The sequence below is a fragment of the Microtus oregoni genome, unplaced genomic scaffold (genome assembly GCF_018167655.1).
Source record: "Microtus oregoni isolate MIOR12 unplaced genomic scaffold, Mior012 000067F_000, whole genome shotgun sequence".
NCBI classification, from domain to species: Eukaryota; Metazoa; Chordata; class Mammalia; order Rodentia; family Cricetidae; genus Microtus; species Microtus oregoni.
In genome coordinates, this window is record NW_024543953.1 from 1,695,998 (window position 1) to 1,723,967 (window position 27,970).

Genomic DNA, 27,970 nt, shown 5'->3' on the forward strand with positions numbered 1-27,970 from the left:
TTTAGCACCAATAAGTCCATTTCTCCACAGATTAGCAACTCTTATGAGCATGGGTTTGGGGAGAATGACAGGTTTTTTGGAGGGGGGGGGCTGCATTTGCATTGTCAGTGCACCTATAGGGATTTCCTATAGATGGAAAACAAAACTAAAGCTAAAGTGATAACAGCAGTAGCAAGATAAGGAAATCAGTGCTATACCTGACTTCTCAGAGCTTAGCATTGTTAGTGATAATAGTGGGTGGTCTTCAAAATGTGTTCTGTGTCAGGATTATATAGACAGTGCTCCCTCAAAATGTTCTTGTTAAATTCTCAATTCTCCAGTGTATCAATTTGCAAATCTCATTTTAGAGCATCAGTATTTTTACCTCTTATTTTCATAATTTGTAAAAACATCATAAACAGTGAAATAATATTATGTAGCATATAACAGTAAAAAAACATTTTGCACTATGTTGGGGGATTAAATTTGTTCTTGAACGTTGATTCTAAATTTTATTCGCTCTAATGGGAATTTTAGGGATAAATCCATATTGAAAGACTTAATACCATAACATAGAAATAGGTCTGAGTGGCTTAAAACTCAATGACTAGCTAGAAAACAGGCAAATAATATAGCCATGTAAAGTCTTGATTATTCTCATTCTATGATCTTTGTCTCTTCAGATGATTGTTGTAACAAATACACTGAAATTGAGAGAAAAAGAAGGATAATGAAGCATTTTTAACCTAATAAAGACTATAAATTCTCAAAGAATGGTGGTTTATAGTAACAGAAATAGACATATTTAATAACACACTCATATAAATGACCTTTCGTATGTCATGGAGTGTTCTTAAGAATTTTATATTAAAAGATTAATGTCTACATTCAAAGATTTAAAAGTTATCTTTTGGAATTGGACCATAATTATAGAGAAGAGAAACTGAGAATCTTAGTTTTGCTAAATGAAAACTAAAATTATTAGATAATAGATGATGCTTTAAAACTATATCATATTGGGAAAAGATCATACTTTTTCAACATAGATTCAAAAAAGGCAAACCATTTAGAAGTTAGAGTAATACATCTGATATCTGTATGCCAAGAAACATAATTTCTAATTAGTGTGATCATCATTATTTTTATTTAATCTATGTCATCAGCACAGAGCTCACTAGTTATGCCACTTACATTGGCCTATTATTTTAAATTTTAAAAGCTCCATATCTTTATAATAATACATTTAGATAAAAACTTTAAAAGTGATTCTAAAGATCTTCAAATAATACTTGATATTATAGCATCTATAGGTGATAGCTTTATTAATATCTTCCAACTCAAGTTCAACTTGAGTTCGGAAATATTACAGATTCCAGGTATATGTCTTTAACATATTTCTTTTTGCTTTTCCCACAATGAGAATAAATAGAGACAGTAAAGTGAATTTCTCAGCCTTCTAATATATTAATGTCACTTTATCTCTGTTTCTAATGGGGTTCAACAATGAGTCACCATCCTTAGATGAAGAAAGTCTTCCAAAGATAAGTAGTAGTCACTGAAAGACTATTACTGAATGCAGTATTAACTGATCACCATGGCAAGGAGGAACTTTCACTTCCCACATTTAAGAAAAAAATTAATGTGATTTTCACTACAAACCAAGTTTCCACTTTCTGCGCTGAGATGCCAAAAATATTGCAACAAAATATGCAAAACTAAGTTGAACTTTAAATTATAATGTTGGTGTCTGTCTAGTAAAATGGATGCATGCCTTACAACTGAACACTTGAAGTTTTAAGTTTAGTCACATAAGATAAAAATCTGTCTGGTATGACAGGTAAAAAGAAGAAAAACATATTTGATGTCTAGTGATGTTTGTATATGATCAATCATATATCCTTGATTACAGTAAAAAAATATTAGAAATCATTCTCCATTTTTTTCACTACACTCATTTCAGAGTTATTTTTATATGATTTGATTTTAGTTTTATTAACATAGAAAATCATAGCCCATATATATATATATATATATATATATATATATATATATATATATATCTTTGGTTTTGGTTTCCACCTTCTTTTTTATGTGTTTTTTTCATTTTACATACCAGCTATAGTTCCCCTTCCCTCCCCATCTCCTACCCCCCCCATCCCCCATCCACTCCTCAGAGGTGCTAAGACCTTCCTTGGGGAGTCAACAAAGTCTGGCATACCAAGTTGAGGCAGGACCAAACCCCTCCACTCTGTATCAAGGTTGAGCAAGGCATCTATCAATAGGCAATGGGCTCCAAAAAACCTGTTCATGCATTCAGGATAAGTACTGGTCTCACTGCCAGTTCTCCTGTGCCACACGAACAGATCAAGCCACATACCTGTCACCCACATTCAGAGGGCTTAGTTTGGTCCTATGGAGGTTCTCCAGCTGTCAATCCAGAGTCCTTGGTGTCCCACTAGCTAAGGTCAAAACTGTTTCTGTGGTTTTACCCATCATGATCTTAATCCCCCCCCCCCATGCTCATATGATCCCTCCTCCCTCTCTTCAACTAAGCTCCAGGAGCTCAGCCCAGTGTTTCCATCAGTTTCTAGGTGAAGGTTCTGTGATGACAATTAGGGTAATCACTAATCTGAATATAAGGGAAGGCCAGTTCAGGCACCTTCTCCACTATTGCAGGGAGTCTTAGCTGGAATCATCTTGTAGATTTCTTAGAATTTCCCTAGCACCAGGTTTCTCTCTAACACCAAAATGGCTCCCTCTATCAAGATACCTCTTTTATTGCTCTCCCTCTCCATCCCTCTCCTAACTTAGGCATATTGACCTCTCATGTTCCCATCCCCAAACCCCTCCCTTCAAACACCCTCCCAGTTTACCCATGAGATCTTAATTATTTTCCTCCCTGAGGTCCTCCATATGTGTCCCTATTAAGGTCCTTATCTGTACCTAGCTCCTTTAGGGTTGTGAATTGTAACCTGGTTATACTTTCCTTCGCATCTAATATCCACTTTTATGAGTAAGTACATACCGTGTTTGCCTTTCTGGGTCTTGGTTATCTCACTCAGAATGTTTTTTTTTCTAGTTTAATCCATTTGTCTGCAAATTTCAAGGTATCGGTTTTTGTTGTTGTTGTTTGTTTGTTTGTTTGTTTAACCACTGAGTGATACTCCATTGTGTAAATGTACCACATTTTCTTTATCCATACTTCAATTGAGGGCCATCTAGATTGTTTCCAGGTTCAGGCTATTACAAATAATGTTGCTATGAACATAGTTGAACAAATGTCCTTATAGTATGATTGAACATCCTTTGGGCATTTGCCCAAGAGTGGTATTGCTGGGTCTTGAGGTAGATTAATATCTAATTTTCTGATAAACTGCCATACTGTTTTCCAGAATGGCTGTTTCTACTCCTATAAGCAATAAAGGAGTGTTCCTCTTACTCTACATCCTCTCCAACATAATCTGTAATCAGTATTTTTAATCTTAGTCATTCTGACAGGTGTAGGAATGTATCTCAGAGTTATTTTGATTTGCATTTCCCTGGCAGCTAAGGATGTTGAACAATTCCTTAAATGTTTTTTGGCCATTTGAGTTTCTTTTGTTGAAAATTCTCTTTTTAGAACTGTACCACATTTTAAAATAGAACTTTTTAGTACTTTGATGTCTAATTTCTTGAGTTCTTTATGTATTTTGGAGATCAGCCCTCTGTTAGATGTGGAGTTGGTAAAGACCTTTTTCTTCTCTAGGCTGTAGGCTGCAATATTGTCTGATTGATAGTGTCCTTTTGTCTTACAGAAGCTTCTCAGTTTCAAGAGGTCCTTTTATTAATTGTTGCTCTCAGTGTCTGTGGTGCTGATATTATATTTAGGAGGTGGTTTCCTGTGCCCATGCATTGAAGAATTTTCCCACTTTCTCTTCTATGAGGTTCACTGTAACTAGATTTATGTTGATGTGTTTGATCCATTGGACTTGAATTTTATGCATATTAGGATAGATATGGATCGATTGGCATTCTTCTACATGTCAACATCCAGTTATGCCAGAACCATTTGTTGAAGATATTTTTTTTTCCATTTTATAATTCTGGCTTCTTTGTCAAAAATCAGGTGTTCGTAAGTGTGCTGATTAATATTTGGGTCTTCGACTCAATTCCATTGTCAACCTGTCTGTTTTTATGTCAATACAAGGCTGTTTTCAGTATTGTAGCTCTATAGTAGAGCTTGAAGTAGGGATGGTGATGCCCCAAGAAGTTTCTTTATTATACAGGATTGTTTTGGCTGGACTTTTAATTGTATTTTCATTGCTTTTTGGTAACAATGTATATGTATGTTACTCAGGGAGCAGTTCTCACATGATTGGGCACACTGACTGTGGGATTCAAATATTATTTCTTTAAATAACATCATCCCAATATTAAAAATTGAACTATGCATACAACCACTGCTGCTGTGAATTTATGAGTACAGTGATCTTGACATACGCAGAAGGTACCTCTTTGACCTGGTTGTCCCTTCCTTAGGCTCATAGAATTTTTCTGTACATTTTGCATGATGATCTTTGAGTTTGTGGGGAGTACAGTGATACAGATGCCCCACTTGTGGCTGAGCACTCCACAAACACTTATTCTCTATACTTTTACCAGTTGTAAATATCTTCATTAGCTAGCCATTCATTGCACAAAGAAACTTTTCTGATGAGGTCTGAGAGCTATGCTAATCTATGGATATAGAGACACTAATTTAGAAGGCAGTTTAAATTTTATACATATATGAAGGTGATCTTAATTAAATTGCACAGTAACTGAGAAGACAGAGCCCAACAGGACATCCCTAATCCACAAATGTGCTTCCAGTACCAAAATGAGTTACATCTAATTAAATTGTAGGACAAAGGGAAACCCCAAACAATCCAGGCCATTGCCAAGACTATAGGTTGCTCTCCACCCACTAATGACAAGGCCCCATTGCCAAAGAAAACACACCACTGAAGACCCAAGGGTTTGTGAGTGGTTTAATGTTTACATTTCTCCTTTAGTAGCATGCAGAGTACCTTCGTGTACCAAAGACTGTAGCACATAGGGGTGAAGGTTCTAGATAGGCACCACTTTATTTCTCCACATGCAATGAATTGTGTGTTTTCTTTGTCTGAGTTATCAGGATATCTCTGCAACACTACAACTGTAACAGATTCCCCTAATCCTAGAGTTCAAAGGAAGTGGAAATGTGCCCCCATCCCTATCCCAAAAGCTATCTCCAAGTGATAACCACTTGCAAAAGAAAAAGTAGTTTTCTTTAAGGGAGTCTCACTTGGGAAACAAACTATGCTTAAGAGTAAGCCACGTACCCAGCAATACATGGCCAACAGAAAACTAAATCAATGGCATCTTTTGAGGTTTCTTGTATTGTAATGTCAGAGCTTTTTATTTTATCTTTTTAAATTATGCATTTATTTATTTATAACCCTACAGGTTTTGCAAATATATTATGACTTCTGGTTTTGTGTTTTATGAGATTCCTGAATGTGCAAACAAGTGTGTTTCTGCATCTTTATCTGTTTCTTGTGCCTTTTCTTGGGCTCTTTCCTTATGGTTGTTTGATCCTATTCTAATTTGTTTGCTTGGGGGTTATTTTATTATATTTTATTCATTTTATTATTCCTTAGATTCCTGTTTGTTTTCTAATAAAAGAGAGAAAGGGAGTAGATCTGGATGAAGCAAAGGTGGAGAGTATACTGTATGAAAAGAAATCTATTTTCAATTAAAGAAAATACATGTAGCAGCAGACTGCCTGTTCGTCCTGGCCACCCAGAACCAAAATAACCTCACCGTAACTGTTTTAACTAAATCGCTGATTGGCCTGTTAGCTCTTACTTCTTATTGACTAACTCTTACATATTAATTTAACCCATTTCCATTAATCTGTTCATCACCCCATCTCATGGCCTACCAGCAATGTTTCAGCACAACTGTCTCTGCGTCTGTCTCTGACAGTGGCTCCATGACTTCTCTCTAATCTGCCCTTCTTTCTCCCAGCATTCAGTTCCATCTTTCCTGTCTATTTCTCCTCTGCCCTGTCATAGGCTCAAGCCAGCTTTCTTTGTTAACCAATTGTATTCACAGCATACAGAGGGGAATCCCACACCAAATACATAACTTCATATGAGAAAAGTTTATAGCTATAAGTACTTACTCAAAAAATTGTTGAAGCTTCAAATAAATGACTTGATGATGGACCTCAAGGTCTTAGAAAATAACAACAAGCCCAAATCCCAGATAACTGGATAGAAATATTAAAAATCAGTTCCAAAATCATGAAAGAAAGACAAAAATAACAGGAAAAAGAGTTTTAAAAATATTTATTATTTAAAAAATAATCGAAACCAACAAACCATGAAGTAAAGTAACTAATACAGAGCAGGGATTTATAAAATTACTGATAAAGAGGGAGCATTGCAGTGGGTACCAATAATTCTGAGAATCATTTGGGAATACTTATTAACCTTATGTTAAAAGAAGAAAATTACCTTGCCCAGTCTTGAGACAAGGGAAAGAGCTACTTCCTGCCTCATCTTGATGTGCCATGCTTTGTTCAAGCCCACGGAAACCTTATTCCTGAGTGGATGGGGAGAAGGGTAGATGGGAAGCTGGAAGGGGGAGAGGGGAATGGAGGACGGGAAGATTAGAGGCAGGGGAAAGTGAGGTCTATATGCAAAATAAAAAATATTATTTATATAAAATAAAAAAGAAAAAGAAAATATAGAAGACATAGTACCTGAACACATAAGAACTACAAAATTAAAAAGAGAACAGAAACAATTTGAATATATCTGAGTAATGAAATTGAACAAATGAAAGCTCAGATATGAATAAAATCACTACTAAATTCTACCAGACCATTAAAGAAAATTAAGCACATACTTCTCAAAATATATTATAAAATAGAAACACAAGGACATGAAATCTATTCTATGAAGACTATATTACCCTGACATTAAAACTAGGTAAGGATACATAGCAACAAAATATTAATAAGTTTTTTAATGAGCATAGATGAAAAAATTCATAATATATACTTGCAAACTGAACACAAAGCATAAAAAGACCATAGATCATATGTTCTATCAAAATGCTTTCATTCAAAAAACTCAAGAATAGTTCAATATATACAAATCAGTATAAAAAATACCACTGCACATAAATTGAGTCAGATGGTATAAAATTATTTTGTTATCTCAATACATGCATAAAAGCCCTTCTTTTATGTTCCTTTAATTCTAGCCCTTATTTCTACAGGACTTTGATCTTGAAAGAATATTAAAGCTTGTCCTAGGCCTTTTCTGTAGAGAAAAATCTTCAATTTCCTTAATTAGAATAATATTGGCAACAGATTTTTCATGAGAATTATGGGTGTTTTATGGAAAACACCCTCTCCCCCCTCTCCTATCGTACATAGTATTGCAAGTCTTAGGCCTATCTAAGAATAAAGAAAGATACAAAAGAGATAAAACCAAATTAGCCATATTTGTAGAGTGCAAAATTCTATGCTTAAAAACCTGAAATATTCCACCAGAAAACTTAGAATATCCAGAGAAATAGCAGGATACATAAGCACAAGGAAAAAAATAATCAGTCTCTATGCAGCTTTTCTATGTAAAAGTGGCAAAGTTGCTAAGAAGGAAATCCAGAAAAATAAGCAGTTCAAAATGACTAAGACTAAACCTTATACTGAGGAGATGAAATATTGCACGGAAAGAAGAAACTTTAAAGGTTACAAGAAGATGAAAAGAGCATCTATGTTCATGGACTGGCCAAATTAATGTCAAAATTGATGTATTACAAAAATGAACCTACAGACTCAGAGAATTCACCATCAAATTTTCAATAATAGCAGTTAAAAGAGCAATGAAAAATAACATAAACATATAATCTCTCTGCTAGGTAGTGGAATTGCAAGTACAGGCAAAAAATGCTGCAGGTACCATTATAACTGACTTCAAACTAACAAAACAGCATGGTACAGACAAATAGACCAACACAAATAGACCAAAGATCCTAACATAAGCCCAACAATTATAGCAACCTGATGTTTGACAAACATAACAAAAATACATAGTATAGTAAAAGTCAGTCCCTTCAACAAGTAGTACTTGGGAAAGCTGGATATTTACAGTAGATGACAGAACTTATCTATATCTCTAACACTATTAAAATGAACTCAAAATGAATTACTGACCTTAACATTAGCTCTGAAAGTGTTAAAGGTAAGCATAAGTAAACTGCTTTAAGGTACAAGGGAAAAGCTTTCTAAGGAGGACTCCAAAAAGCTTAGGAAATAATTGCAAGAACTGGCAAGTGATACATATGAAATTAAAAGCTTTCTGCCCAGCAAATGAAACAATCAATAGTGTGAAGAGACAGCTTACAGAAAGAAAGAAAAAATTTGTCAACTATAAATCTGAAAGATGATTGATATCTAGACTCCATAATGAACTAAAAAGAGGTTAAACACCAAAAGTCAAATCATCCCATCACTAAATTGTCAAATGAAGTTGTATAGTCAGTTCTGAAGAAATAAAATTGGTCATAAATATATGAAAGACCAACATACCTTGCCTTCAGGGAAGTGAAAAATAAAACTTATTCGTGATTCCAAATCTTCCTTTCAACATGACTATCATTTAGAACACATACAACCACAAGAGTTGAAGATTCATGAAGAGTAACCCATATAAAGTACTGATGAGAATGTGAGCTATTGTAGACACTGTGGATATCATGAATGTCTATCAAAATTCTTATACTGAAAATAAAACTACAAAATGGTTCATTTACACAACCTCTGAGTAAATACCTAAAGGGATCTAAGCCACCATATCACAGAAGCACTTTGTACATCCTTTTTTACTATGGCACTATTCACAACAGCCAGGATATAGGTGCATCTAGGTGCCCATCAACAAAGAATAAATAAGAAAAATGGAGTATACAGGGCAGTGGTAGCGCATACCTTTAATCTCAGCACTCAGGAGGCAGAGGCAGGTGAATCTTCATAAGTTCTAGGCCACCCTGGGCTACAGAGCTAGTTTCAGGAAAGTCAGGGCTACACAGAGAAATCCTGTCTCAAAAAGAAAAATTAAATCTGTAAAGAAAACCAATTATATATGGACAATGGAGTTTAGTTTATTTATAAAGGATGAATTCATGACTGCTCCTAGATATGGTTGAGGAGACGTTTTTATTGTAGATATGAGGGAAGGAACAGTCAGAGGCATCTGGAAGAATCCAAGTTGAACATGACCAACAGAGTAGATCTGGCCGGGAGAAGTGACAGGGAGCAAGAGAAGAAAAGAGAAAGGGAGGCAAGCAGGCCAGGAGACACCCAAGAGAGGAACCAAAAAGAAGACCAAGAGAACCAAGAAAGGAGCCAAGAGAGATCAGAGCTAAAGGACTGGATCATATAGGAAAGAGAAGCGGGGTGGGGGATGGAGAAGGCAATGAAACTCAAGGGCTGGGAGATTTAGGGTAGGGTGTGGGAATGAGAGTGCTTAGTGGATCCAGGACTCTGTAGCAGATACTTTCTATACCAATGATGACAGAGTCTCACTTAGATACATTAATAGGTACCTTAGATGTCCTAGGTTTCCCTAAGACTTAACAATTGGCACACAAATGGATGATCACTATGTTAAGTGAAAAAGGTCATCAGACTCAGACAAATATTTCATGTTTATCTTATACATGCTCTCTAAATTATAAAAATTATGCTGATGAGAGGAAGAGGCCTAAGGAGAAGAGAATGGAGAGAACAGGGTTGTAGGGGGACTAGTAATGGAGAAAAAACAAATGTATATTTTTCTCTCATTTCCAGAATATGTGTGTGTGTGTGCGCGCGTGCATCTGCAGTGTGCACACACATTTGTGGTATGCCTGGGTGAGTGGGTGAGTGTGTGCATACATGTGTGTGTGTGTGTGTGTGTGTGTGTGTGTGTGTGCGTGTGCATACATGACATGAAAGCAGAAAGAGGAATATTTGTGGGGAAGAAGGGAACCAGTGGATGCATAGAAGGAGACAAATGGTGATGCCGAGAATATGAACAAAGAACAATTATATACATGTTGAAAAGTTATAATAAATTCATTCTTTTGCATAGAAAATGAAAGTAATAATGATAATTAGCAAAGGAAATTTAAAAATCATGAATGAACTCCAAATTTAGAAAGTGGTGTCTTGGATTATCATGTCAATAGATACGTTTAGAGAAAGGTTGCATGTAAGGAGGCATCTAACAAAGCTCCAGGTAACTTAACAAAGTAAGCGGGGCCAGGGACAGTGCTGCAAATCATTATATACAATTGAACAGAGTAGCATGAGACCTTCTCAAGCATGAGACCATCTTCATAGTAATCAAATTATTACTCTGAGGCAGTCTTTTTTTTTTATCTCAAAAACATAAATTTATAAAGGTATTTTTAAATGGATATACTTTTTATGACTTCACTACAGGCATTCTGAAAACTATAGGCCATTTCATTCTGTTATTGTGTGAATGTGCCATGTTCTTTTTTTTTTTTAATTTATTTATTTATTAAGGATTTCTGCCTCGTCCCCACAACCGCTTCCCATTTCCCTCCCCCTCCCCCGATCAAGTCCCCCGCCCCCTCATCTGCTCGAAGAGCAATCAGGGTTCCCTGACCTGTGGGAAGCCCAAGGACTGCCCACCTCTATCCAGGTCTAGTAAGGTGAGCATTCAAACTGCCTAGGCTCCCACAAAGCCAGTACGTGCAGTAGGATCAAAAACCCACTGCAATTGTTCTTGAATTCTCAGTATTCCTCATTGTCCGCTATGTTCAGCTAGTCCGGATTTATCCCATGCTTTTTCAGACCTAGGCCAGCTGGCCTTGGTGAGATCCCAATAGAACATCCCCATTGTCTTAGTGTGTGGGTGCACCCCTCGTGGTCCTGAGTTCCTTGCTCTTGCTCCGTCTCCTTCTGCTCCTGATTTGGACCTTGAGATTTCTGTCCGGTGCTCCCGTGTGGGTCTCTGTCTCTGCAATACCACTCTTGGGAATATACCCAAGAGAGGCCCTATCATACAACAAAAGTATATGCTCAACTATGTTCATGGCAGCATTGTTTGTAATAGCCAGAACCTGGAAACAACCTAGATGCCCTTCAACGGAAGAATGGATGAAGAAAGTATGGAATATATACATATTAGAGTATTACTCAGCAGTAAAAAACAAGGACTTCTTGAATTTTGCATACAAATGGATGGAAATAGAAAACACTATCCTGAGTGAGGTAAGCCAGACCCAAAAAGAGGAACATGGGATGTACTCACTCATATTTGGTTTCTAGCCATAAATAAAGGACATTGAGCCTATAATTCATGTTCCTAGAGAAGCTAAATAAGGCGAATCCAAAGACAAACACATAGGCATCCTCAGGAATATTAACCTTCATCAGGCGATGAAAGGAGACAGAGACTCTGAGGCAGTCTTATCAGGAAAACAATCTGGGGATTGATGACCTGAAAATGGAAGTTGGGTTTCAATTCATTTGAAATGCAAACATATTTGACAATCTATAGCTACTGTGGCGTTGTTTTTAAAACAAAATCAAGCATCTACATTGACCTTCTACTTACATTGCTTTGAATAGAAAAAAAAAACACCTCTCATAGAGGCTATCAAGAAACACATTTCACAGCAGGCAAATTAATTGGTTTTACAGTATTTGAATGGAGGGTTTGTCAAATAAAACATGCCGTGACAGTTAATAGTGTCATTTAGAGCGAGAAAATTATTGGCTTATTTGTTATTGGATAAAGGGAAGGCAAACATTTTGCATTAAGAAGTTTTAATGTGTTTAAAATCCTCATTAGGGATTAATGGACATGCTTGCTTAGCATAGCGGCTCATTAATTTGAAGCTAAACAGTTACTTCTGTGTTTCAATCTCGGTGTTGTGCCTTAACATTTTTTTTTTTTTTTGCTTCTCTGTAATTAGATCTTGCATTTGAGTTTGGTTTTTACACCATCGGAGATGTAGAATTAATTAGTGAGATTTATAAATCTAATGGAAGTAAGTTATTCCTAGCTATCAGTTCGTTTTAGTGAGCAGTTAAAGCACATGTAAGTAGGTGAAGAGCTACGAAATTTCAGAAGCATAGGAAAAATGTGAAGTTCCCTGGATATATTTAGCAGTGTCACTTGGCCTTAATAGATAAAAGTGTTTTAATTAGAGTTATAAATAATAGGGGAGCTGGCGAGGTTTTGGTTTCCTATGCACGTGGTTTGTTCCTTAGCATCATCACTGTCAGAGAAGAGCAATTGTAACTGTTCCTGTGGACTTGCGATGTCATCCAGCAGCAATTAAGACAATTGTTAAGTGCAGAATTTGAGAAGTCAATAAGGCGCCCAGTTCGTTAGAGGTTACTTTAGAAGTGGAGCCGCTTTCTATCAAGTGCATTATGTTGCCACATTTTCATTGAGTGCATGTATGAGTACAATTTCTAAAATTACACCTACTTACGTGTTTTTCAGGGAAATCACACTAAGAAAATCAAACTAAAATTGGGCTCCTTTATTCTGAAATTAGCATTTAAATAATTATGGATTTAATCGGTGAGCATAGCGGTTTCTTTAGGGTGAGGGACCAGAGTCAAGGAAAGACATTGATTTTTTTAAAAATAATTTTCACAGAATGGAGCTAAAGATATAAATTTTTAAATTTCTTTTGTAATTGTGATTATAGAAGTTAAAGATCTCACCAAGTGTCCATAGCCATGCCTTTGAAAGTTTCCCAAAATACCCAGGGCTGGCATCACATTTTTTTTTAACAAGTCAAAAATCTTAGTGCTTTGAAGCATTAATATAATATGTCATTAATCCAAGACATATTATAAAAGCTAATCATGTTATAATATGCTTCATGTTGACTATAATATATTAAATGCATAAAATTATTGTTGAAATACTCTTCCTTGAGGAAAAGCACATCAATTAATTATCCAATACCAAATGGTCAGCCTTAAAAACACACAAGTAACATTATACAGACTAAGTGGTTTATATTTAGGAATATACACGTATATACATAGAAATATATGTATGTAAGAAAAATTAATGAAAAAAGAGTCCGTCAATTTAAAAAGAACAAGTAGGAAGGGAAAAATAATATAATTATATCATAATCTCAAAAAAATAAAAGAAATAATTAAAAACAAAATTTTGCTGAAATATACAATATCAGAATGATTGAAGAACTCATTTTAAACGATTCATTAGCTCCTCTTAATGACGCATAGGTGTACTTTCTAGGAAGAAGATGTAGGCAAATGGAGTCCTCTTTAGTCCCTTAGATACAAGACTGAATTTATTTGGGCTCATAGATATCCCAACCCTTGGGAACATGTTTGGCTCTTGATTTTATTTCATTTGGAATTAGTTAACATTACCAGAATTACTACTGTGGGTCTCCCAAATCATTAACCTTATTCTTGCGTTCTCTGCTTATCTCATGAATTGAGAATAAAGCTTCTTACAGATGAGAACAGTTGGAGATCTGTAGACTGCCATTAATTAAATAAGTGGTAGAAATAAAATAATGTAGTGGTGAGGAGCCAAGTGCCACCTCAGTCAAAATTGTCAGTAATTCTTTGCCTGTGATTTCTACCTGTCTCCATTGTTTTCTTCCTTTCTCTCCTTATATCTAGTGTGTGGTCTGTTTGAAATATCTCCTGTGTTTCACACTGCTGCTTTCTTTTTCTCTTCCAAACGCTATTACATAATTCTACTTTCCATCCATAGCAAATCCACATTACATGTCCCTGCTGTCCAAGACAAGACAAATCCACAGCTTCTTTTCTACTCTTCCTTCCCAAAGCTGTGTCAAATTCTCACCTGATGATCTTCCTTGTTACCTGTTTTGTAAAGAAAAGCAGACACAGTCAGGCATGTCCTACCATCTCTCTTTACAATCTGCTGCTTGTATCCCTCAGCACTGCCTTTCTTGCTAACAGAAGGTAAGAAGTATTCGTGATTCTCTTTCAGCTACCCTCTCCCTCGTGTCCTGTGCTTTTTGCTTTTTCTCTCAATCATCCAGTTTTTCTTATGCTCCATTGTTCTTTTCTGCACTGAGCAAAAGAAAACTATGGGCTCCACATCACCACTTCCTATCACTGCATCTCCCTCCTAATTTTACATAATGAGAATGACAGAAGCTCCGCATGCCTCCCTTTTTCACAATGAAAAATCAGGTTCACATGGGCTACAAGCCCCAGGTAAAAGTAAAATCATTCTTTGGAAAAATATGGATTAAAAAAAAATACTACACATTTGGGTGTAGTTAAATGCACATATATGTGATGTCAGTACATGTATAGTGTCTGGCCTACGGTTGGAAGGCACTGTTATTTATTCTCACTGTTTGTCTTTCATAACATTAGAATGTTTCAGTGCTCTTTTTTCTTTTAGAAAATAATAGTAATCATATTTTTATTTCATAATGCCATTTGTAAACAAAATAAAGTTGATTACATTATATGTCTCCCCTATTGACTTTGATAGTTATGTGAGATGCAAAATACTAGAAACATTTTCCTGCATTTAGGATATAAGCTAAAAAGTGAGAAAGTGATTTGCCCCAAATTACATAGTTCACCAGAGGTATAACTTGAACAGGGAAGTGTCATATTTTGAGTGTTAGTGTATTGTTCTTTTTATTGTTTTATAGACTACTTTACCAGCAAATGAGATCACTGCTTTGCAATTGTTTAACTATTCAATGCCAGAAGATGCTATAATTGCTGGTGAGCTTAGAAACACATGACAGTTCTAAACACCCCAACATTTATTCTTTAATTTATAGAATTAAGAAGTGAATGCTAATCTTGAAACATATTTATTATATATTTGTACCAATTTTTATTTCTGAAATTGCCCTATTTCACTCTAATTTGTAATTTTCCATTCTCCTCTTTGGCTAGAAGAAATCACAGGGCCCTACATCAGTAAGCTATTAAATTTAATGTAGGCACAATAACAAGAGATTTAGTAAAATCCATTTAAACTGTAAAATGGTCACTGTTGCATGGCTAAGATTTCTACAGGATGGAAGTGGATGTTTCATAGTAATGGAGGAGTTCCATACACATGTAGAAATTTCAAAAGTAAAGGGACACTGTCAGAGTGTCTGTAGATTTTAGAGCATAATCTATAAAAATGATTACCATTAATTGTTTGTTTTGTTTTGTTTTTTAGAGACCGGGTTTCTCTGTAGCTTTGAAGCCTGTCCTGGAACTAGTTATTGTAAACCAGACTGGCCCTGAACTCACAGAGATCTGCCTGTCTCTGCCTCCTGAGTGCTGGGACTAAAGGTGGCAATTTTTGAGATTGTAATGTAATTTCATCATTTCCCCCTTCCCTTTCCTCCCTCCAAACCCTCCTATATACCATCCTTGTAGGATATAACCTCAAAGTAGACACTAGGTTGAGAAGAGAACAGGAAAGGAAGAACAAGAAACTTGGGGTAGACTCTAGGAAGCTGACAAACAAGGAAGATTTGGTTCAAAATTTGAGCCTAGATTGAAGGAATGAACGTGAAACCATGGAGAGAATGTTGTGGTGGTAATCTGAACTTGGAAACTTAGCCAGAGGAAGAGACAGCACATTTTGAATATTGGCAGGGGTAGCAGCCACAACCAAAATGATGCCAGAGGCCAGCCAAGAGACTAGACAACAAGGAATTTCCAGATGGTTCTTGGTTTGTTATAGAAATATTCCTAGATGTCTATTGTTTGGTAAAAGTCTATAAAATAAACACAAATACATATGTACACATGTGTATGTATATAGACACACACGCACACATATATGTCACATACTCAAGCACCCTCCTGATTACAGTTCAGGTCCCTCTTCTACAGAAAATAGTTATTATAACACATACATGAACAGTGAGCAAATGGCTATTCAGGACCCATAGAATTAAGTACTCTTCACTTCAAATTCCCTCTGTCATTAGCACTCTCAGCTAATGATGAGACTTTCTACATATGCATTTTTCTGTTGCCCATTCCTAATGTAATCAGTGAAGAGATATCCTCATCAGGAAGCACGTTGATCACCCTTCCCCCATCCTGCTCACCACTCACACCTCTTATTCTCTGTTGTCATATCCTTTCAAGTCCCATCTCTAGTCTCCTTTGTCACCTTCAGTGAGAACCAGCAGATGGAGCAACAACGTGAAACTCTTTATAAACTAGGCCCCTGAAGAGGATTTAACAATTCATTAACAAACATTCAGATGTCATAGTGACAAACCTATAACATTAGCTCCTAAAGCTGTCTAGACTGAGGAGGCTGATGCCTTCTTACAAGCCAGTAACAAGACTTAGAATATGAACATAAGTGTGTAACTACTACTGGGTTAAGGTATCTTACTTATATACCTCACTTCATTTCAACCTCAAAGAATTGGCAAAAGTAGATTAATTTAAAACTTGTTCTTAAGTAGATAAAAAGAGGCAGAGACATTCAAGTGATTTGTCCAAGTTCATAAAGCAAGTTTTAGAGCTGGAATCTATACCAAAATTTGTTGAGCTTCAAAGATGTTGTAGAGACACCACATAGAAACTACAGTATGTATCTATCTCATATATTTTCTAAGTGAGAAAATACTTATTGAGACCTATTCAATTGTAGATGTAGTCACTTCCATGATTCTAGACAGTCATTTTCTGTAGTTATTAAAGTGACATGTGTTGAATTCCTTTACGCTTCATTCTCTATTTTTCATCCATTCCTTTCTTAGAGAGAACAGTTGGTACTTTTTAGCCTGTTTTTACATTGGGTATTTTTATTGTGTGGCTTCCTAATAAATTGCCCAAGAACAGCATTTTTATCTCTTTTTGAGATTATAGCATAATTATATCATTCTGTTTTTTCCTATCCCCCCTCTAATTTTTCCTATGTGTTACCCTACCCAGTGCTCTCTTTCAAATTCATAGCCTCTTTCCAAGATAAATATTTTTGTTGTTTGTTTTTTTATTATTCATTTATTTATTAAAAATTTCCACCTCTTCCCCTCCCATTTCCTTCACCCTCCCCCAACCCCCTCCCCCTCCCTCTCTAGTCCTAAGAGCAGTCAGGGTTTCCTGCCCTGTGGGAAGTCCAAAGTCCTACTTCTCCATCTAGGTCTAGGAAGGTGAGCATCCAAACAGACTAGGCTCCAACAAAGCCAGTACATGCAGTAGAATCAAAACTCGGTGTCATTGTCCTTGGCTTCTCAGTCAGCCCTCATTGTCAGCCACATTCAGAGAGTCCAGTTTGATCACATGCTCCAAGAGTCCCAGTCCAGCTGGCCTTGGTGAGCTTCCATTAGATCAGTCCCATGGTCTCAATGGATGGATGCACCCCTCGAGGTCCTGACTTCCTTGCTCATGTTCTCCCTCTTTCTGCTCCTCATTTGGACCTTGGGAGCTCTCTTGTCTCTAACACCATCCATCACCAGATGAAGTTTCTATGGTGATATGCAAGATATTCATCAGTGTGGCTATAGGATAAGGCCAGTTCAGGCACCCTCTCTTTTGCTGCCCACGGAACTAGTTGGGGAAATCCCCTTGGACACGTGGGAACCGCTCTAGAGCCAAGACTCTAGCCAACCCTAAAATGGCTCCATTGGTTAGGATAACTTCTTCCCTGCTCCCATATCCATCCTTCCTCCATCCCAATTATCCCATTCCACCAAATTCTCCCCAATCCTCCCCTTCTCCCTTCTCTCTCCCCATCTCCCCTTCCTCCCAATTTACTCCCTCCCCCCTGCTCCCAACTTTTGCCCAGCAATCTTGTCAACTTCCAATATCCAGGAGGATAACTCTATGTTTTTCTTTGGTTTCATCTTCTTATTTAGCTTCTCTAGGATCATGAACTATAGGCTCATGGTCCTTTGTTTATGGCTAGAATCTGCTTATGTGTGAGTACATACCTTATTCCTCCTTTTGGGACTGGGTTATCTCACTCAGTAAAGTGTTTTCTGTTTCATCCATTTAAATGCAAAGTTTAAGATGCCATTGTTTTTTACTGCTGAGTAGAACTCTAAAGTATATATGTTCCACACCTTCTTTATCCATTCTCCTATTGTGGGGCACCTAGGTTATTTCCAGGTTCTGGCTATTACAAATAATGCTGCTATGAACATAATTGAACAACTGCTTTTGTAGTATGATTGAGCATCTCTTGGGTATATTCCCAAGAGTGGAATTGCTGGATCCTGAGGTAGGTCAACTCTCATTTTCCTGAGAAACCGCCACAATGATTTCCAAAGTGGTTGCACAAGTTTGCAATCTCACCAACAATGGATATTGGTGTTTTTGATTCTAGCCATTCTGATAGGTGTAAAATGGTATCTCAAAGTTGTTTTGATGTGCATTTCCCTGGTCGCTAAGGAGGTTGAGCATGACCTTAAGTGCCTTTTGGCCATTTGAACTTCTTCTGTTGAGAATTCTCTGTTCAGTTCAGTACCCCATTTTTAATTGGGTTGATTAGAGTTTTAATGTCTAGTTTCTTGAGTTCTTTATATATTTTTTGAGATCAGACCTTTGTCTGGTGTGGGGTTGGTGAAGATCTCCCAGTCAGTAGGTTGCCTTTTTGTCTTAATGACTGTGTCCTTTGCATTACAGAATCTTCTCAGTTTCAGGAGGTCCCATTTGTTCATTGTTGCTCTTATTGTCTGTGCTACTGGGGTTATATGTAGGAATTGGTCTCCTGTGCCCATGTGTTGCAGACTACTTCCTATTTTCTCTTCTATCAGGTTCAGCATAATCAGATTTATATTGAGGTCTTTAATCCATTTGGACTTGAGTTTTGTGCATGGTGATAGATATGGATCTATTTTCACTCTTCTACATGTTAAAATCCAATTATGACAGCACCATTTGTTAAAGATGCTTTCTTTCTTCCATTGTATACTTTTAGCTCCTTTGTCAAAAATCAAGTGTTCATAGGTTTGTGGGTTAATATCCGGGTCTTTGATTCGATTCCATTGGTCAACGTCTCTGTTTCTATGCCAATACCAAGCTGTTTTCATTACTGTAGCTCTGTAATAGAGTTTGAAGTCAGGGATGGCAATGCCTCCGGAAGTACTTTTATTGTATAGGATTGTTTTTGCTATCCTGGGTTTTTTGTTTTCCATATAAAGTTGATTATTGTTCTCTCAAGGTCTGTGAAGAGTTTTGTTGGGATCTTGATGGGGATTGCATTGAATCTATAGATTGCTTTTGAAGGATCTCCTTTGCTCTTGGATTGGGAGGATCAACATTGTAAAAATGGCAATTCTACCAAGATGAATATTTAAAAGTAAACAGCAATTCTTTGGATACACAGGACTTTTTCTGTGTTAAAACAAAATTGGAATATGAGATGATTTGACCATATCAAATCTTTGTTGTTGTTATTGTTGTTGTTTTGTTTTGATTAAGGCCATATTATCCAAGGATTTCTGTCTGCAACTTATGTAATATTAACTACTCCCATTTAATCATAGACTCGTGAATACAAATGAGACTGGGGACAGGTAAAGATGAGGCAAGAAAAAAAGGGACAGTGGCAGATACTACTGTGAACTCAGCTTATAGTTTTCCAAATTCATTTTGGAAAACTGGGACCCCTGGATGGGAAAATGAAAGGATCTGAAAACTCAAATGAGAAACAAGAGGCTGCTACTCCCTGTTTTTATAAATGCCCAATGATGAAGATTAACAATTTAAAAAGACCAAGGCTCATTTCTCAGACCATTATATCCTGCGTTTTCATTTTATTGGTAATACTATGTCAGTGACCTCTGTATCCCATAATTTAATCATGAGCATAAATTTGGTAATCTGGTAATGAAAATACAAATGGAATTAGTTTTAAAGCTGCCATCAGTGTCAATTGTGAATATTATTTAACTGAGCCCGTTATTTAATTTATAATTAAACTTACATTTTTTATACTTTATTTTGAGAAAACTTTGTCAGTGTAGAGTATTCCCAGAGTTGTAGGTTTTGATTCCCATGTATTATGTTACAATCTTGGGATGATTTAGGCAAAAAAAGTGACTATTCTTCCCTCCCAATTTCTTAGCAATAATGCACTTAGAGGCACACGTTAAACTCCTATGAGTTAAGCATGCAATGATCACTGGTGTGCTAATGTTTTACATTAATTTCCATGTTTTCTTTTGGTTCTAGTTGCTTTTTATATTTCCCGATGCCACAATCTGGCTATTTTTCATATCTTGTATTCCTTTAATCACCAAGAAGGATGCTCCAAACTGATTAATTTCAAAATTATTAAAACATCCTATGCAATTCACTTATTGTTGTTATGGTTAATTGAAAATTTGATGATTTAAAGGTACCCTGATTATTTCACAAGATATCCATTTATCACTAGGCAGATGATCTGTGTGGTCTTTTTGTGGTTTCTTGGGGTGACTGCCTGCAGTGTTAGATTCACAGAGGATAGGCACTTGTGAGAATTCTCTAGCTACTCACCACCTGCTTGATGACATATGACTCTCTTCCCTGGCTCTCAGAGGACAACATCCTTGCCCAGCACAATAGGGTCCTCTCTAGCCAGGGTTGAGAGCACAGCCTCTCCTGTGTTTCTTCCTTGTGCCGCTGGCTTTCTGCTCTAGGAGGAGGGAGTGGAGGCAGATTAGAAAGGATCTGAGTGGCTAACTTGTGATTTGTGGACTATCCGAATACTCAAGAGTGGATTCAAAAGGAAGAGAAAGTGGTTCTGGAACTAACTAACAGTGTGGCAGTTCTGATCCTAGTACCACCACTACTTCTTTTCTGTCATTTTCTTTCACACCTGTCGAGTGGCTCCTCTGGAATCCCTAGGAGAGGTATGGGTGGTTTGCCTGAGACACAGAGTGTTCAAGAAGACAAAATCCAGCTTTGGTCTTAGTGCAGCTTTCTTCCAGTGTGCACTGTGGCCCCAGTGAGTCACTGCACTGTAGGGGGCTTGTAGTAGCCTCAGGTGGCCCCAGCACTATTGAGAAATGTCCTATGTCTGACCTCTTACTCCCATATGGTGTGAGGAATACAGTAAGGACTTTAAGGGCTGGGATATGGTTCCATATCCCATTGGATATGGTTCCCTCAGTAAACCTAATAGGTACTCTTTCCGCTTTCCATGGCACTTTAATGAGACTCCCAGTTTTCTATTTCCTTTTCCCCCTGTAAACAGACAATTTCCCTTTTCCTTTATTTGCATGGAGTCTTCAAGGCAAGAGTGATACTGTCTTTTGTCTTTAAATTGCTCTCCTTGGCACCATCCTGAGCACAGTGTGAGCTCAATCAGGATTTGTTGTCTAAAGAAGGAAATGGGAGATCTGATGAATGAATGAGATCCTATTACCCTTGTCAAGACTACCTTACCATGTATGTCCCAGTGGGTCTCTAATTGTTTGTTTTCCTGTCCTGTCTAGACTTTTAACTCTGAGAGACAGACCAGGTCTCACAGCATTTGTCTTTGCAAGCCCCCATGCCCAACACTGTTCCAGACACACAGGAAGTCTTTTTCTGGTTAGGAAGCCCTCCCAGGTACATTTCAGTTGTCTGGAGAAAAACCAGCTGTGGGGCTGAGCTAGATAAATTTGCAGGAGTAGTGACTTCACAAGAATACTGGATTCCAGTATTTTCTTGGGGAAAGGAACATATCTAAACACTGGGAATGGGTCCATATAGATTTATCTGTAGAGTTCTCAAATCTGACTCTGATTGTCATTATCTGATTTGCTGCAAAGTCCCAGTGCCTACATCTCTTTTTCTTGACAGAATTTCCTTCCATAAAGAAGTGAGTATCTGTAATTCAAAGTGGAGGGATGATATTTGCAGTTGATGAGAGGCAGCTCTTAGCTACACTTTTAATAATAGAAGTATGAGGAATCGCAGGAGAAAGGTTTGACTTAGTCTGTGTAGTTTTGCAACTACAAGGCACACTCAACCTCTCTTATTTCATTTGCTATAAACAGGAACCCTGTGAAACTTGAAAAGATCAGTTACTGTTATTTATATTTTACATTAAATTATATTGTATGGTTATAAATGCTGAAACTTTGATAGGTAGTTACTAAATCTGACTCCTGTGAGCTAGGGCCAATATTTCTACCCAAAACTTTTGACTCATAGGAGAGTACTCTTTCTGTGTGTGAATATTGTTGTTTTCATCCTCTTTAGCTTCAAAATTTGTATTGATATATTTGTCGTTAAAAATGAGCAAAGGTATGGGGGGGGGGCTTTGCCCATACATATTTAATCTACAGAGCCCATACTGATACTGTGGAACAATGACAATTTAAGTCTTCAGTACGACCCTTTGAATATTCATGTTTAGGAAAGGTATTTATTGGAAGTTTAAGAATCATCTTGAAAACACAATTGCTGGATCACTGAGCAATTAGTAGGGATGTTGTCTGATACTAAGAATTATCACTAAGGAAAATTATAAGTTGTGTTGTGTAATATTATGTTAGACCAGGAAATACATATTCTGTGCATTATCAGTAGTTGTCAATTTAAAAATCAAAATCTAAAGTAGTGGCTCAGTTGTTAAGAGCACTTCACACTTTCGCAGAGGGTCAGAGTTCAATTCCCAGTACCCACAAGCTTGTTCACACCCATCTATGATTCCAGTTCTAAGGGATTTAGCACCTTCTTCCATTTCCTCCAGGCACATGTGGTGCACATACATATATACAAGTAAAACACTCATACACATAAAACAAACAAAATTAAAACATTTTAATTCTAAAATAAAGATTCACATTGAAAGATCAAGTAATTTGGGATCATGTTGACTCCAAACCTGTAGGCATATTTCTCACAACCTTAAGTTTACAACATGGAACTACAGGAATGGAATGTGGATTGGATCATTTCCTATACATACTTGTACATAGAGCCTTTTATGTTTTAGAGACAGAATGCATGGACCAGTTTCCTTTATAGCATATTATAGCCCAGAGTCATAGTTGCATATTGAATATCTTCTTCTTCACCATCCTATCAAGCATGCCAGCTCAATGAGGAAGAACACTGTGCCTTCTTTTGCTTACTATTGCATTTCTGTTTCCCACCAGCCTGATGAAGAATACTTTAGCCTGCAAAAACATATTTCTTGAGTAGATTAAAGAATGAATTAACTGTGTTAGGCCAATCTACTGGTGAGTCCCTATTTGAAAGTTATAATTTATGTTTCTTTATAATGTGTGCATAGCCAATTTTTGTCTTGATTTGTATTGTCTCATAACACATATTCAAGTATTATTACATTAGGAAGGATGTCTATATAACTTCTCATCCAAAATGGAACATTTTTTAATATGAAAGGGAAAACAGTTAATAATTATACTAGAATAACAAGTGTAACCTGGAAATATGTGTGGAGACCATCTTAAGGCCTGTCTCCCTTACTTGGGATTTTATGCTTCCTGGACCAGGGACCCTTACATATAGGAGAAATTCAATAAATTCAGATGGAAATCAATGGATGTTCAATAATGAATTTTATAATACTTGGATATTTATGTGAAATCCTGTATATTTTTTAAGGTTGAGGAAATCTGTGCCATAGTCCACTTTAGATTTTCTCAAATATTCTTTAACTTTATCTGCAATGTGAGCATAGTGATGAACCTGTCTTGTGACAGGTCTGGAGTTCACAGATATTGTAGTAGTGTTCACACTGCAGAAATTTTCCTGTCATCCCTCAAAGCAGTCCTTAGCGTTCAAATATTTATACAGGCCTACTCTCCAGGACCTAGCAGGGCAAGTCATCTGCATCAGCCAAGACTTGACAGTGGAGCTACTACAGCCACTAAGTAGAATGCTCTCCCTATGCACATGAGCTTATATCCCCTTATAAAAGGCAATCCCTTCTCGCCCCACCTCTTTCCTTTCCTCCTGCTCTCACTAGGAGCCTACCTCTGCACCTCCCCCCAATAAACCTCCTACTTGAGCTCTGTTGCACTGTGTGACTTTGTGGTGCCCCTTGGCTCCAAGGTTGCCAAGGTTGCCTTCTGCTGCTAAGCTATTGCAGCAGTTAATGAGAGATAACCACTGTTTTCCTTCCCAGAACACCAGTGATGGGGTTTTTATCCCAGAGAAGGTGAAGATTTGAAGGGCAGAAAATGGAAATGTTTAGGAGTTGCTCAGGCTGCACAAGTAATATGTCGATTGGTAGGTAGACAAGTCACCAGGTGATAGTTCTACTCCCAAGTCCCCCATCATGCACCACAATGGAGCTGCAATCTTACTTTGAAATTTGGATCATTGCATTTACTGCTTGCTAAGCCCTGGGAGAAAAATGTTATCTGCTTGACATACAGCATGTCCTCAGTATGTTTATGTTCAGGTGGGATTTTGATTGCTCAAGCAAGTGTCACAGAAAGAGAGAGAAGGAAAGATGATTCCTGGCATTCCCTTACTATATGCCTGAGATTTCCTCTAAATGTCAAGGCAAATGTGCAGTACTCACAGGAATTCAGTTCATTTTTTTTTTTTTTGCATGAAAAAAGTATAGGCATCAGATTTGACTGGCCCGAGTTGAAGGGGAATTCAATTTAATCAGAGAAGTCTTTTTATATATTTCTCTCCTTAAATGTAATAATATGCTAAACTATGTTCAAGTGTTGAGAGACTGAAGGATCTCAAGGTCAAGTTCCCTATTTGGATAAGCCTGAAGGGGATGAAAACAGCTCAGTGTCCTACAGCACATCAGTAGTTACTTTCTTTCCACACCTTGTACTTGATTTCACTGTTTCATTAAAGCAAAGCCGAATTAGCCATTTGCAGACATTGCCACTTTGTATTTAATAGGGAAAATAATGTTTCTAGCTTTTTCCTCTGTCCTTTATGATATATCCCACAGTGAACACTGCTATATGGAGAGCTTCGCTGAGTGGAACTTACTTATGTTTACTGCATTTTGTTTATTTTAGGTAAGCCTTCCCAGTGATCCAAGCTGTGTTGAGGAAATCCTGCGGGTAAGTTTGAACTTTTATTTCTGTGTATTTTTTTTTAAAACAAACGTTTATTCTTTTCTTATACATTACATCCTGACTGCAGTTTCCCTTCTTTCCTCTTCTCCCAGTCCATCCTCCTTTCTCACCCAGATCCACTTTTCGCTCCTTTTCCCTTCAGAAAAGAGTAGACCTCCCACTGATCATTCCCTAATAAGATACAGTAAGACTGAACCAAACCCATCATGTCAGTGCTGCACATGACAACCCAGCAGGAGGAAAGAATTCCAAGAGCAGGCAAAAGAGTCAGAGATAACACTCACTCCCATTGGTGGTAAGAAAGCAATGTATTTGTTTAAATCCTCGAAGTATGATAATGAGGAATGCTTGCATTCAACATCCATGCTCTGCTACTTCTATCGCCTGCTTCATTTCATACTTTCCATCAATTGCACTCTAATGTCATTAAAATGGTGGCAATTTTGTCACTTGTCTGAGGAATAATTTTGAGTCCTAGACAGAAATGCCTCTCACCTTCTTTAGGAAACTTTCCCTATTCAAGCAGCAAACCTCAGTCCTCACCTTTCTGCCTGCTGACTCTTGATAGCTCATCATAGAGCTTTGAAGAAACAAACTGTCAATGCAATATGGTTCTGGAGACTGCAGGTGGTGTGCTGGGGAGAGAGGACGGGGAGACTGACAAGTCATGGCATGTATGGGCAGGCACTCCTGCTTACGACTGGGAAGAAGAAAGTGGGAATGTGTGGCAGTAACCTTCATGGAAGTCAACATACCAGTTAAAAAAAAAAAAAACAAAAGTAAGAACAATGTATCTACCTATTATCTCTGTTGGTTGCCATTATATGTTAATATACTATTTCAAGAAGATGATTAGTAGGACCAAGTTCCTGCCCTGGATTGACCATTTGTCACTTTTGTGACTTTTTTTTTTTTTTGGTTTTTCGAGACAGGGTTTCTCCGTAGTTTTTGGTTCCTGTCCTGGAACTAGCTCTTGTAGACCAGGCTGGCCTCGAACTCACAGAGATCCGCCTGCCTCTGCCTCCTGAGTGCTGGGATTAAAGGCGTGAGCCACCACCGCCCGGCAACTTCATCTTTCTGAATCTCCCTTCTTTGTCTGTCAAAGATTATAAAACCATAATTCTCCCATAAACTGTCTAGTAGTATATGAATGTTCATTGTTATATTAATTGGTGACCAGTGTGGGCATGTAGAAACCATTCAGGCTTTCTGCCTAAAAAAGAAGACAAAGTCTGAGTGAGTGAAAACTTAGTAACCCTTTTCCCTCAGGTAAGATTGTATGACTCTCGTTAGCACAGGTTCCTGTTTAAGATATTTCTCTGCATCTTAGTGTTTAAACTTATCCTTGCTAACATGCTATTTAGGAATAGTGAAGAACAATAAGCTCCCAACAGTCAAGGTGGCTTGCTAAATACTTCCCCCTCCTATGACTGTCTCTGAAAGTGCTTCAGCCCAAAGACCTTGCTTTTGAGCATCAAACAGACTGGGCTTGCCCATCTAATTAGAGATGATAGTGTATAGACTAAAGATAGAGCAGCCACTTTTGTAAGAAAGAACCTAACAATTTGTTCATTATTTGTTCTTGGGGTCCCGGGGCTTGAAAGAAGGCATGGCAGTCATAGTGAAATCTACAAGTATGATACACTCTGGGAGCTTGGCTATTTGCTCTGCCCCATTGAGTAGATACAAGAAATTACATTCAACCCTTCCATTCTGTCAGCCACCTTCCTTAAAGAAAGGCAACAATGAAAGAAATGACTTACTCAGTAGACATACTAACCTCGGACATCTCTTACTCCCCTGAGGGGGTGGGAGCAAGCATAAATGAAGTCCATCAGTCAGTCAGGTCTTTTTCTTTATACCGAGAATGCCAGATCTATCTAAGAGTCACCACCTTACCTGTCACAGTTGAATTCTCTCCTTTGGGGAAGACCAGCCTGGCGCTTAAATGTTTCCCACAGTGACAGTGAGGGAATTAACTAGAACACCTGTCACAGTTGGAGCACTGAGAGAAACAGCACATTTTCACTTAAGCATGGAAGGATAGGCAGTCTGCCTTTATAAGTTGATAGATGATAGCAGCATTGGAAAAAGTAACGAAAGCCCTTCTGTTTTGCTTGGAAGAAAATCTAGAAAAAATTGGTGCTTTGGTTTCTGTTTTGGTTGTTTGGTTTGCTTTTTCTGAGGGGGAGGGGCATTGATTGTACAGGCATGCAATTTGTTCATTTTCTTCAGCAGTGTTATAAATGAACACTTCCTCTAATGGAAGACAAGACTGTTTTATTTCCCATATATGGGACAAGAGTTAACTTTCCAAAGTTTATTCCCCAGTTTTTATGACTAATTCTTAATTTTTTTTATTGAGAAAAGGAAAAAAAATGTTTCAGCCTCCTCCCAGCCTCCCATTTCCCTCCCACTCCTCCCACCTTTCCCCCTCCCCCCACACCTCTCTCCCTTCCTCTCCAGTCCAAAGAGCAGTCAGGGTTCCCTGCCCTGTGGAAAGTCCAAGGTCCTCCCCCCTCAGTCCATGTCTAGGAAGGTGAACATCCAAACTGGCTAGGCTCCCACAAAGCCAGAAGATGAGGTAGGATCAAAACCTCATGCCATTGTCCTTGGCTTCTCATCAGCCCTCATTACTCGCCATGTTCAGAGAGTCTGGTTTTATCCCATGCTTTTTCAGTCATAGTCCAGCTGGCCTTGGTGAGCTCCCAATAGATCAGCCCCACTGTCTCAGTGGGTGGGTGCACCCCTCGTGTTCCTGACTTCCTTGCTCATGTTCTCCCTCCTTCCGCTCCTCATTGGGACCTTGGGAGCTCAGTCCAGTGCTCCAGTGTGGGTCTCTGTCTCTATCTCCATCCATCACCAGATGAAGGTTCTATGGTGATATGCTAGATATTCGTCAGTATTGCTATAGGATAGGGTCATTTCAGGTTCCCTATCC

General features: G+C 37.6%; 1 protein-coding gene across 1 annotated transcript in view; it reads left to right on the plus strand.

The window, feature by feature from the left end:
- The window catches only part of LOC121440230 (AF4/FMR2 family member 2-like), a 496,090-nt gene that overhangs the window by 278,699 nt on the left and 189,421 nt on the right, over window positions 1-27,970 (plus strand). Inside the window, exon 4 of the mRNA XM_041640968.1 lies at window positions 24,970-25,014. Coding sequence (XP_041496902.1) covers window positions 24,970-25,014 — 45 coding nt within the window. The remainder of the gene's footprint in view (window positions 1-24,969; window positions 25,015-27,970) is intronic.